The following is a 13,744-nucleotide window of genomic DNA, read 5'->3' on the forward strand; positions in this document are numbered from 1 at the left end:
GTTCTCCTGCAGAGAACTTGGCAGTGCAGTCCAGTTGGGAAGGCTCAGGCTGTGGTTCCCTGCCCAGTCAGTTGCTGGGCAAGTTACTCAGTCTCTCTTAAACCTCTGTGATTTCATCCTTAAAATGGGAATGAAGATGACAATATCAAATCTTATAGGGTTGTGAAGAGGATTAAATGAAAACATGTATATAACGCATTTAGCATGGTAACTGGACCCAAGTTAGGAACTTAATAAATAATAGCTAGTATCCCTATTATCCAAATCAAAACTCTGATTTTACATGTAAGACACTGGAACAAGTATTTTTTAAAAATTTTATTGGAGTATAGCTGATTTACAATGTTGTGTTAATTTCAGGTGTACAGCAAGGTGATTGTTATATATATATATATATATACACACATATATTCATTCTTTTTCAGATTCTCTTCTCATACAGGTTATCACATAATATTGAGTAGAGTACCCTGTGCTATACAGCAGGTCCTTGTTGGTTATCTGTCTTACATATAGTAGTGTGTGTATGTTAATCCCAAGCTCCTGATTTATCCCTTCTAACCACATTTCCCTTTTGGTAACCATAAGTTTTCAATATCTCTAAGTCTGTTTGTTTTGTAAATAAGTTCATCTGTATCATTTTAAAAAATTAGATTCCACATGAGTGATATCATATATTTGTCTTTCTCTGACTTCACTTAGTATGAAAATCTCTAGGTCCATCCATGTTGCTGCAAATGGCATAGTTTCATTCTTTTTTATGGCTGAGTAATATTCCATTGTATATATGTACCATACCTTCTTTATCCATTCCTCTGTTGATGGACACTTAGGTTGCTTCCATGTCTTAGCTGTTGTAAATAGTGCTGCAATGAACATTGGGGTGCACATATCTTTTTGAATTATGGTTTTCTCCAGATATATGCCCAGTAGTGGGATTGCTGGGTCATATGGTAGCCCTATTTTTAGTTTTTTAAGGAACGTCCATACCGTTTTCCATAGTGGTTGTACCAATTTACATCCCCACCAACACAATGTAGGAGGATTTCCTTTCCTCCACACTCTCTTCAGCATTTATTGTTCGTAAACTTTGATGATGGCCATTCTGACTGGTGTGAAATGTCATTGTAGTTTTGATTTGCATTTCTCTGACAATTAGTGATCACATGAGTGATCTTTTCATGTGCTTTTTGGCCATCTGTATGTCTTCTTTGGAGAAATGTCTATTTAGGTCTTCTCATTTTTTGATTGGGTTGTTTTTTTTGACATAGAGTTGCATGAGCCGTTTGTATATTTTGGAGATTAATCCCTTGTCGGTTGCTTTGTTTGCAAATATTTTCTCCCATTCTGTGGGTTGTCTTTTCATTTTGTTCATGGTTTCCTTTGCTGTGCAGAAGCTTTTAAGTTTAATTTGGTCTCATTTGTTTATTTTTTTAAATTTTCATTACTCTAGGAGGTAGATCCAAAAAGATATTGCTGTGATTTATGATTTATGTCAAAGAGTGTTCTGCCTGTGTTTTCCTCTAAGAATTTTATAGTGTCCGGTCTTACATTTAGGTCTTTGATCCATTTTGGGTTTATTTTTGTGTATGGTGTTTGTTAGAGAATGTTCTAATTTCATTCTTTTACATGTAGCTGTCCAGTTTTCCCAGCACCACTTACTGAAGAGAGTGTCTTTTTCTCCACTATATATTCTTGCTTCCTTTTCATAGGTTAGTTGACCATAGGTGTGTGGGTTTATTTCTGGGCTTTCTATCCTGTTCCAGACACTGTATCAAATATAAGTAAATTTGAGTGTGCTATGACATTAACTTATTTATTTTGGTGGCTGTTAAGTGATTTTATTAAATGGATTGATAGCTTAATCAAGTGGGTAGTGCTTCAGTATGTATCAAGCTCTTCAATTAAACTGTTAGTCGTTTGGAACCCTCTGGACACTGTGTAAAACTCTGGAAGCCCCAGTGATTGATGAGGTCTCTGTCAGCTGTGACATCAGAGGCATCCCAGTGTGTTCCAGGCACTGGGCACAAAGTACAGCAGTATGGCACCTACAACCCATTTCTCCGTATACCTGCAAGTCTTACATGCTATGCTACTGCTAATAGCATTTGACTTACAATTAGAGCTGCTCTATTTTTATGTGCTCCTGAAAAAATTTGAAATCAGCCTTTTCTTATAGAGCCATTAAGCCCCTTGTATTACCCTGTCCCCTCCCCTGACCACTTTCCCTGTCCCTGCCAGCACTGTGCACTCCTGTGGACAAGAACCCTAGGCTCCCATCCCCTACTCTAGCATTTTCCTGATGCTCAATAAACATCCACTGGCAGAATGAATGAAAGGTCCACACCAAGTGAGAAAGGACTCGAAAGAGGCAATTCTTGCTTACGTTTTGCTTCTTAGTGTTTATTCTCTCTCTCCTCACTAGAATGTAAGCTCCATGAGGGCAGGGATTTACATCTAACTGCAGTCTTCCTGGGACTAAGAGCAGGGCCTCACACCAGGCAGACCCTCAATCAATATTTGTTGAATGGAGCCATCTCTCTGTAGATTTGATGGTTCTTCCTAAGCAGAAGAATATCCGCTTCCTGTGGGACTCTCCTCTCCTGGTTCTTTCCCTACTTCCCTGGCCTGTCCTCCATCTTCTTGGATGGCTCCTCTTTCTGCCCCCAGATCCCCACCATGGGTGCTCCTAAGGGTTCTATCTTGGCAACACTCGTTCCTGCAAAGATGGCATCTAGTCTCATGGAGTTACCTCTTTCTTCCCTGTGGCTGCGCTGTTCAGACCTCTCTCTTGCATACAAGTCCTCATTCCCGGCTGCCTGCTGGGCCCCACTTGATCTTCATACCCACCCTATCCATAGCTGAATACATCGTTTTTTCCCATCAAAGTCAGATCCTCTAGTTGTGGTTAAGAGCGGTGGCTTGGAAATTAGACCTGGGTCTGGGTCCTGGATCTGCCTCTTGCTAGATCTATAGCTTTGGACAAATCTCTAACCCCTTTGAATCTATTTCCTTACCAAGAATGGGAAGATAGATTTTGATAGTAATTCCTCCTGAAACTTCTGAGATGATTAAGATACAGGCATAAATGGCCCAGTGTAGGGACCACGTTTGCATATTTCTGTTGATGCCGCCACCACTGCTCCTGTTGCCTAAGCTCAGTATTCTGCAGTCACCTTTGAGCCATGAATTGCTTTGTCCTGGAATCACTCACTCGTACGGGGCTGGCTTTTTCCTTCGTGACTTGCTTCACACCTCTCCACTCCCACTGCACCAGCCTCCTGGAGACCAGTGTTCTAAGCTACTCAGTCCCATCCCGGCCTCCAGTTTCTTCTCAAATTCTCCCCCTCCTTCATCTCATCTTTGTGTTGCATAGATTTCTGGAAAGCAAGGAGAGAGGGAAGAGGTGCGAAGGCACTCAACCATGATTTCAGGGGCTTTTAAACACCTATTTAAAAGAGAAACTTGAGTTTGATTTGAAAAGTTCAATATATATTAATCAAAGCCTAAAATTGAGAGCAATTTTAGGTCAGCTAGCCTTCATTTAAAGAGAAAAGTGGAAAACAAAATATTGAACACCAAAAAAAAAAAAGAGACTTCTTTCTCTTGCCCCTTAGTGAAACTCAGTTTCCAGCGAACTCATAAATTATGTCTTAATAGGTACAATTTAGTGAAAAATATTCCTTGTTGTCATAAGTGCCCAGTGCATAGTAAGTGCTTTAAAATGCCTACGTTTTCATATTTCTGTTGTAAAAACCAAAACACAAAGTAGCTTTTTGTCAAAGCTTTATATTGTTTCCCCCAAGGGAACTGCCCCTTTATGGATTAATAAAAGGTTAACAATAGCCTTAATGTGTTAAAGAAAATGGCTGAATTTTCATTCTGGGGTTGAAATTATTTGTGTTCTTGAAAACCTGTTGTTTCCTAGTGATCAACTAAATAAAATACCTCACTTCTTTTTGAAAGGGGGATATGAGAGCCTGTTTTTGAAACCAGAGGGTTCATCTTTATAAATATTTATGAATTTTATGAGCTTTTAGGATATTGTCACCAGGACTATTTCTGTTCTGTGGAATTTTCACAGGAGTTGGCACAAATTGCCATCTGGCTCCTGCCCCTGGCACTCCACTAAATTACCTGGTCAGGTCACTGGAGACCCCTGAATTGCCAAATCTTGCAGATTCCTCTCTGTGCCAGGTGAAGGTGACACTCTGACCACTCACTCCTTGAAATCCGTCCTCTGGTTCCCTATGTCATCCATCTGTGTAGTGATAGTTCTGTGCCTGGCCTGAGTGAGCTGCTGAGGTCATGAAGATAAGCAAGATACGGTTTTCACGCTTCATGAAATTATAACTAGCAGAGGATGTATAGACCAGTGGGTGCAATGAGATGCTTTCAGTAGTGTGTCACAAGCCTCTGTGACAGTCATTTTCAAGGGGAGGAGAGCATGGAAGAAATATTGAATCTCTTGGGGAGAGACACGTGAAGTTTAACATTCCCCCCAAGCTTCTAATACACCCTATTAAGAAGTTGTCTCCCAACCATAGTTGAAAATCACTGCAGGGTAATGGGAGGTATTACTGATGGGAAAGTTTAGCAAAAGTGAACCTTGTGTAAGCATAAAATTGAGCAGTGCTACTCAAGCAAACAGAGCACACAGAGGAGAAAGGAATGATAGTTTCTATCACTGCTGCAGGGAACTGGGGAGACTGTCACAGAGGAGGCAATGTTTGGTTTGAATCTTGGAATATAGGCAGGAATTCATCAGATCGACTTGGTGAGGGAAGCATTTAAGGCAGAGGGGACAGCTGAGGATGGCAGAGCTGTGAAGCAGTGTGTAAATGAGAGCTGTGTTTCTTAGCAAGGCCAGGCAGGAGATATAACAGTAGAAAGTGGAGGCCTTTACACCCTGCAGAGTAGTTTAGACTCCATCCAGGAAGCAAGGGGGAGACTTTGAAGAGTTTTAAGAACAGTAATATGGACTTCCCTGGTGGCACAGTGGTTAAGAATCTGCCTGCCAATGCAGGGGACACGGGTTCGAGCCCTGGTCCGGGAAGATCCCACGTGCCGCGGAGCAACTAAACCTGTGTGCCACAACTACTGCGCCTGTGCTCTAGAGCCCATGAGCCACAACTACTGAAGCCCACGCGCCTAGAGCCCATGCTCCACAAGAGAAGCCACCGCAGTGAGAAGCCCGTGCACTGCAACGAAGAGTAGCCCCCGCTCACCACAGCTAGAGAAGGCCTGCGTGCAGCAATGAAGACCCAATGCAGCCAAAAATAAAAAATAAATTTATTAAAAAAAAAAAGAGAACAGTAATATGCTCCGATTGTCCTTTTAGGAAAATATCTGTGACTGCAAAATGGATATGGGCTGAACCTGAAAGTAATATAAATCATTTCTGCCCATTATAGTCATGTGGCCTACCAAACTGCAGGGGAGGCTGGGAAAGGTAGTTATGTGTCTAGGCAGAAAAAGAAATGGGATATTTTCTCCATCTTAGTCACCAAATCCCATTAATTCTGCCTCCCAAATATCATCTCAACCTTTCCGTGCTACTTCACCTACAGTGCTACTTTCAGAGTTTGAGTTCTCATGGTCTCTCTCACCTCCTAAATAGCAAAACTCTCCTAATTAACCTCCTGCTTCCAGACTAACGCCTCTGCAATCAACCAACCCTCAGCGGTGCCAAGGGATCTTGCTAGACTAAAAATAGAAGCATATCCTGCCCCTCCGTAAAAACCTTTAGTGGCTCGCTGTCCCCTTCTGAACCCCTTAGCAGGGCACACAGGGCCCTGCTTCCCCACCCCGACCTCATCTTCTGCCACTTCATCATGAACTCTTGCTCCAGTCCTGCCAAGCGTGTCTCCTTTCCACACCATGGCCTCTGTGTTCACCCTTCTTTGCCTTTGCCTGTACTGTCCATCTGCCAGGAATTCCCATCTCCTCCTCACCCACTTGAGGAATGCCTAGGCATCCTTCAGGAGTCACCTTCCCTGGGCCAATTTCCTCCCAGTGAAGCTAACTTGTTCTACCATCACTTTGCTCATAATATGTTCACTCTTGTATTGCTCAGGGTCCTGGCAGAAAGGGAAACAGAAGAGGCTTAAATGAAGGGACTGTGTAAAAATTTGAGGGCAGCTTTTAGGGAAATAAAAAATGGACACTGGCTTGCTCTGGAGCTATTTCCAGCCTGGGCCTAAAGAGGTGGGGAGAGAAAGCTGGTAGAAGAGATGAAGGGGTAAGCTGGAGCATGGCCTTTGCTAGAGGAATGTAGCCAACTACCAAGCTGCAGACTGAGCAGAGGGAACAGATGTCCTGGCCTCCCTGTCCTCCATTCTCTCATCCCTTGATCTCCCAATTGGTCCAAACCAACTGGAAGGTAAAGGCTGAGGGAACCCACTGATGCTGACCTTCAGGTAAGCTTCCCAGGGCATATGGTGGGGTGGAGAAGGGGGGATGGATCTGAACAGGCAAATGCAGAGTATCCAGTATAGCTTTTTATGTCTTTATGTATTACCTAACACATTGCAACTATTTAAATACATATCTTTCCTGCCTAATTGTGAGTTCCTTGAATGCATATTTTTTTTATTTTTCTGAATCATGGCTACCCAGTATAACCTTTAAAAGTTGCTAAAAATAATGGCTGGCTCCAGGTACGGGGATCAAGATGGTGGAGGAGTAGGACGTGGAACTCACCTTCTCCCACAAAAACATTATAAATACATCTACAAGTGGAACGAGTCACAAACATCTACTAAATAATGAAAGAAGACCTCAGACTTCTGAAAGGGCAAGAAAACCTCCACATAACCAAGTAGGACAATAGGAAAAAGAAAAAGAAGGCATTGGGATGGGGCCTGCATCCAGGGAGGCAGCTGTGAAGAAGGAAAGGTTCCCACACCTGTTCCTCACAGCAGGGAGACCAGCCTGGATGGAGCGGGAGCTTCAGAGCCTAGGAGGAGAGCACAGTAACCGGTTTGTGGGAGGCAAAAGAGAGAGTAACCAGCACAGAAGGTTGGCGCTGCCACCCTGTGCTCCCCAGCCTGAGACACTCGTCTGTCAGTGTGGGCAGGGGCTGGGTGCTATAGCTCAGGCTCTGGAGGTCAGACCCAGGGAGAGGACCAGGGTTGGCTGTGTAGAAACAGCCTGAAGAGGCTGGACTGTGGCAACTGAGGGTGTATTTGGAAGAAGCCTGGGCCTGCCAGAGAGGCAAAGTGCCATTATTGGGGGACACATGGGGAGAGGGTGGGACCACCATAAGAGCTTCTTTCCCTGTCAGCACTCCCAGGCAACAGGGCACCACCTACAGGAGCTCTGGGGGAAGGCCATAATGATCAAGGGACCAATCCAAGAGGAAGACATAATTGTAAATATATATGCACACAACACAGGAGCACCTCAATATATAAGGCAAGAACCTCAATATATAAGGGAAATACAGCCATAAAAGGAGAAATCGACAGTACCACAATAATAGTGGGGGACTTTCACACCCAACTTTCATCAGTGGACAGATCATCCAGACAGAAAATCAATAAGGAAACACAAGCTTTAAATGACACAACAGACCAGATAGACTTAATTGATATTTATAGGACATCCATCCAAAAGCAGCAGAATACACTTTCTTAAGTGGACATGGAACATTCTCTGGGACTGATCACATGCTGGGCCACAAAGCAAGCCTCAGTAAATTTAAGAAAATGAAATCATATCAAGCATCTTTTCCAACCACAACTCTATGAGATTAGAAATAAACTACAGGGAAAAAAACATAAAAAACACAAACACATGAAGGCTAAACAATGTTACTAAACAACCAATGGATCACTGAAGAAATCAAAAATACCTACAGACAAAGTACAATGAAAACACAACTACCCAAAACCTATGGGATGCAACAAAAGGGGTTCTAAGAGGGAAGTTTATAGCAACACAATCTTCTTAATTTAGGAAATAAGAAAAATCTCAAACAACCTAACCTTATACCTAAAGCAACTACAGAAAGAACAAAGAAAACCCAAAGTTAGTAGAAGGAAAGAAATCATAAAGATCAGAGCAGAAATAAATGGAGATGAAGAAAACAATAGAAAAGATCAATGAAACTAAAAGCTGGTTCTTTGAAAAGATAAACAAAATTGATAAACCTTTAGCCAGAGTCACCAAGTAAAAAAGGGAGAGGGCTCAAATCAATAAAATTAGAAATGAAAAAGGAGAAGTTACAACAGACACCATGGAAAGAATACAAAGAGATCATAAGAGACATACAAAGGATCATAAGAGACTACTACAAACAGCTATATGCCAATAAAATGGACACCCTAGAAAAAATGGACAAGTTCTTAGAAAGATACAACCTTCCAAAACTGAACCAGGAAGAAACAGAAAATACAGACCAGTCACAAGTACTGAAACTATGGCTTCACAGGCAAATTCTATCAAATACTTAGAGAAGAGCTAACACCTATCCTTCTGAAACTCTTCCAAAAAACTGTAGAGGAAGGAACACTGCCAAGCTCATTCTATGAGGCCACCATCACCCTGAAACCAAAACCAGACAAAAAAAGAAAATTATAGGCCAATATCACTGATGAACATAAATGCAAAAATTGTCAACAAAATACTAGTAAGCCGAATCCAACAACACATTAAAAGAATCATACACCATCATCAAGTGGGGTTTATCCCAGTGATGCAAGGATTCCTCAATATCCGCAAATCAGTCAGTGTGATACACCACATTAACAAAATGAAGAATAAAAACCATATGATCATTTCAATAGATGCAGCAAAAGCTTTTGATTCAACACCCATTTACGATAAAAACTTTCCAGAAACTGGGCACAGAGGGAACCTACCTCAACATAATAAAGGCCATATATGACAAACCCAGGGCTAACATCATTCTCAATGGTGCAAAGTCCCCTCTGAGATCAGGAACAAAGCAAGGATGTCCACTCTTGCCACTTTTATTCAGTATGGTTTTGGAAGTTCTAGCCATGGCAGTCAGAGAAGAAAAAGAAATAAAAGGAATCCAAATTGGAAAAGAAGTAAAACTGTCACTGTTTGCAGATGACATGATACTATATATAGAAAATCCTAAAGATGCCACCAGAAAATTACTAGAGATCATCAATGAATCTGGTAAATTTGCAGGATACAAAATTAATACACAGAAATCTCTTGCATTCCTATACACTAACAACAAAAGATCGGAAAAGAGAATTTAACACATTATCGACCAGGGGATTTTTATAGAAACTAACACCTGTGGCCGTAATACGCCTCCAGTCAAAAATGTGTTAAGGAAACAATCTCATTTACCATCGTATCAAAAAAGAAAAAAAAATGAAATAAACCTGCCTAAGGAGACCAAAGACCTGTACTCTTAAAACTGTAAGATGCTGATGAAAGAAACAGAAGATGACACAAACACATAAGATATACCATGTTGTTGGATTGGAAGAACTGATATTATCAAAATGACTATACTACCCAAAGCAACCTACAGATTCAATGCCATCCCTATCAAATTACCAATGGCATTTTTCACAGAGCTAGATCAAAAAAATTTTAAATTTGCATGGAAATACAAAAGACTCCAAATAGCCAAAGCAATCCTGAGAAAGAAAAATGGAGCTGGAGGAATCAGGATCCTTGACTTCAGACTATACTGCAAAGCTACAGTAATCAAAACAGTATGGTACTGGTGCAAAAACAGAAATATAGATCAATGGAACAGGATAGAAAGCCCAGAAATAAACCCATGCATGTATGGTCAATCTATGACAAAGGAGGCAAGAATATACAATGGATTCAATAAGTGGTGCTGGGAGAACTGGACAGCTACATGTGAAGGAATGAAATTAGATCATTCTTTAACACCATACACAAAAATAAACTCAAAATGGATCAAAGACCTAAATGTAAGGCCAGACACTATAAAACTCTTAGAGGAAAACATAGGCAACACTCTTTGAACATAAATCGCAGCAAAAAGTGGATCCACCTCCTAGGGAACATATATCTCAACATAATAAAAGCCATTTATGACAAACCCACAGCCAATATAATACTCAACAGTGAAAAGCTAAAAGCCTTCCTACTAAATTCAGGAACAAGACAAGGATGCCCACTCTCACCACTTCTATTCAACATAGTATTGGAAGTCCTAGCCACAGCAATCAGACAAGAAAAAAAAAAAGGTATCCAAATTAGAAGAGGTGAAATTGTCACTGTTTGCAGATGACATGATACTATATATAGAAAACCCTAAGGACTCCACACAAAAATCACTAGATCTAATAAATGAATTAAGCAAAGTAGCAAAATACAAGATTAACATCCAAAAATCAGTTGCATTTCTTTACACTAACAATGAAGTATCAGAAAGGGAATGTAAAAAAACAGTACCTTTTAAAATACTACCAAAAAAAAAATACTTCAGAATAAACCTGACCAAGGAGGTGAAAGACTTACATGCTATCAACTATAAAACATTAATATAATTAAAGAGGATCCAAAGAAATGGAAAGATACCCCATACTCTTGGATTGGAAGAATTAATATTGTTAAAATGGCAATACTACCCAAAGCAATCTACAGATTTAATGTGATCCCTATCAAAATACCCATGACATTTTTCACAGAACTAGAACAATCAAAAATTTATATGGAACCATAAAAGACCCAGAATTGCCAAAGCAATCCTGAGCAAAAAAAAAAAAAAAAAGGAGGCATACCTCTCCCAGACTTCAAACAATACTAGAGCTACAGTAATCAAAACAGTGTGGTATTGGTACAGAAACAGACATATGGATCAATGGAACAGAACAGAGAGCCCAGAAATAAACCTAGACACCTACAGTCAATTAATCTTCAACAAAGGAGGCAAGAATATAAAATAGGAAAAAGTCTCTTTAACATGTGGTGCTGGGAAAGTTGGAGAGCTGCATGTAAGTCCATGAAGTTAGAACATACCCTCACACCATGCAAAGAAATAAACTCAAAATGGCTTAAAGACTTAAACATAAAACATGACACCATAAAACTTCTAAAACTTCTAGAATTTATTCTCTGACATAAATCAGACCAATGTTTTCTTAGGTCAGTCTCCCAAGGCAATAGAAATAAAAATAAACAAACGGGACCGTATCAAACTTAGAAGCTTTTGCACAGCAAAGGAACCCATATAAAAATGAAAAGACAACCTACAGAATGGAAGAAAATATTTGCAAATGATGCAATAGACAAGGGCTTAGTCTCCAAAATATACAAACAGCGTATACAACTCAACAACAAAAAAACAAACAACCCAATCGAAAAATGGGCCAAAGACCTTAATAGACATTTCTCCAAAGAAGATGTACGGGTGGCCAGTAGACACATGAAAAGATGCTCAACATCACTAATTATTAGAGAAGTGCAAATCAAAACTACAATGAGGTACCAACTCACACCAGTCAGAATGGCAATCATTAAAAAGTCTACAAATAAATGCTGGAGAGGATGTGGAGAAAAGGGAACCCTCCTACACTGCTGGTGGGAATGTAAGTTGGTACAGCCACTATGGAAGACAGTACGGAGATTCCTCAGAAAACTAAAAGTAGAATTACCATATGATCTAACAGTCCCACTCCTGGGAATATACCTGGACAAAACTGTAATTCAAAAAGATACATGCGCCCCTATGTTCATAGCAGCACTGTTCACAATAGCCAAAACATGGAAACAACATAATGTCCACGAACAGATGAATGGATAAAGAAGACGTGGTACATATATACAATGGAGTACTACTCAGCCATAAAAAAAGAACGAAATAATGCCATTTGCAGCAAGATGGATGCAACTAGAGATTATCATACTAAGTGAAGTAAGTCAGAAGGAGAAAGACAAATACCATATGATATCACTGATATGTGGAATCTAAAATATGGCACAAATGAACCTATCTACAAAACAGAAACAGATTCACAGACATAGAGAACAGACTTGCGGTTGCCAAGGGGGAGGGTGTTGGGGGAGGGAAGGACTGGGAGTTTGGGATTAGCAGATGTAAACTATTATAGATAGGGATGGATAAACAAAGTCCTAATGTATATAACACAGGGAACTATATCCAATCTCCTATGATAAACCATAATGGAAAAGAATATAAAAAAAGAATGCCTATATGTGTATAACTGAGTCACTTTTGCTGTACAGCAGAGATTGGCACCATATTGTAAATCAACTATACTTCAATAAAAAAATAAAATTAAAAAAAAAACACAAAAATAAACAAATGAGACCGAATTAAATTTAAAAGCTTCTGCACAGCAAAGGAAACCATAAATGAAACGAAAAGACAACCCACAAAATGGGAGAAAATATTTGCAAACAAAGTGACTGACAAGGGATTAATTTCCAAAATATACAAACAGCTCATGCAGCCCTATGTCAAAAAAAAACAAAAACCAGACAACCCAATCCAAAAATGGGCAGAAGACCTAAATAGACATTTCTCCAAAGGAGACATACAGATGGCCAAAAAGCACATGAAAAGATGCTCAACATCACTAATTATCAGAGATATGCAAATCAAAACTACAGTGAGGTATCACCTACCACCGGTCAGAATGGCCATCATCAAAAAGTCTACAAACAGTAAGTGCTGGAGAGGGTGTGGAGAAAAGGGAACCCTCCTACACTGTTGGTGGGAATGTAAATTGGTACAACCACTATGGAGAACAGTATGGAGGTTCCTTAAAAAACTAAAAATAGAACTACCATATGATCCAGCAATCCCACTCTTTGGCATATATCTGGAGAAAGCCACAATTAGAAAATATTCATGCACTCCGGTGTTCATTACAGCACTATTTACAACAGCCTAGACATGGAAGCAACCTAAATGTCCATTGACAGAGGAATGGATAAAGAAGATGTGGTACATATATACAATGGAATATTACTCAGCCATAAAAAAGAACGAAATAATGCCATTTGCAGCAACATGGATGAACCTAGAGATGATCACACTAAGTGAGAAAGACAAATATCATATGGTATGACTCATGTGGAATCTAGTTTTTGAAAATGATACAGATGAACTTATTTACAAAACAGAAACAGACTTACAGATATTGAAAACTTATGGTTATCAAAGGGGAAATGTGGGCAGGAGGGATAAATCAGGAACTTGGGATTAACATACACACACTACTATATATGAGATAAATAACCAACAAGGACCTACTGTATAGCCCAGGGAACTGTACTCAATATTCTGTGATAACCTATATGAGAAAAGAATCTGAAAAAGAATTAATATATGTATAACTGAATCACTCTGCTGTACACCTGAAACTAACACAACATTGCAAATCAACTACACTCCAATAAAACTTTTTAAAGAAATTGCTAAAAATAATGGTCCCTCATATTCTTCTTTTTTTAATAAGTTTTACTGAGATGTAATTCACATAGCATAGAATTCATCTTTTTTTTTTTTTTTTTTTTTTTTTTAGCAGTATGTGGGCCTCTCACTGTTGTGGCCTCTCCCGTTGCAGAGCACAGGCTCTGGACGTGCAGGCTCAACGGCCATGGCTCATGGGCCCAGCCGCTCCGCGGCATGTGGGATCTTCCCAGACCGGGGCACGAACCCGTGTCCCCTGCATCGGCAGGCAGACTCTCAACCACTGCGCCACCAGGGAAGCCCAGAATTCATCCTTTTAAAATGTGCAATTCAATAGTT

General features: G+C 40.1%; 1 protein-coding gene and 1 long non-coding RNA gene across 5 annotated transcripts in view; one reads left to right on the plus strand and one right to left on the minus strand.

Annotated features, from left to right (window-relative positions):
• The window catches only part of MYZAP (myocardial zonula adherens protein), a 119,330-nt gene that overhangs the window by 103,717 nt on the left and 1,869 nt on the right, over window positions 1-13,744 (plus strand). Inside the window, exon 16 of one of the 3 annotated variants that reach the window (XM_082618379.1) lies at window positions 5,027-13,424. The exons of the other annotated variants lie outside the window; for them this stretch is intronic. Within the exon in view, the coding sequence (XP_082474505.1) occupies window positions 5,027-5,117 (91 nt within the window). The 3' untranslated portion in view covers window positions 5,118-13,424. Of the gene's footprint in view, window positions 1-5,026; window positions 13,425-13,744 lie in introns of those variants that run through there. 3 annotated transcript variants of the gene reach the window in all.
• Window positions 653-13,744, minus strand: part of LOC309802652 — a 39,187-nt gene continuing 26,095 nt past the window's right edge. The window contains exons 1-2 of one of the 2 annotated variants that reach the window (XR_014293844.1): window positions 4,138-5,017; window positions 653-3,380 (exon numbers count right to left, since the gene is read on the minus strand). This is a non-coding gene — a long non-coding RNA (uncharacterized lncRNA). Of the gene's footprint in view, window positions 3,381-4,137; window positions 5,018-13,744 lie in introns of those variants that run through there. The other variant, XR_014293843.1, reaches the window with a different exon arrangement.

The sequence above is a fragment of the Mesoplodon mirus genome, assembly GCF_964341445.2.
Source record: "Mesoplodon mirus genome assembly, chromosome: 4".
NCBI classification, from domain to species: Eukaryota; Metazoa; Chordata; class Mammalia; order Artiodactyla; family Ziphiidae; genus Mesoplodon; species Mesoplodon mirus.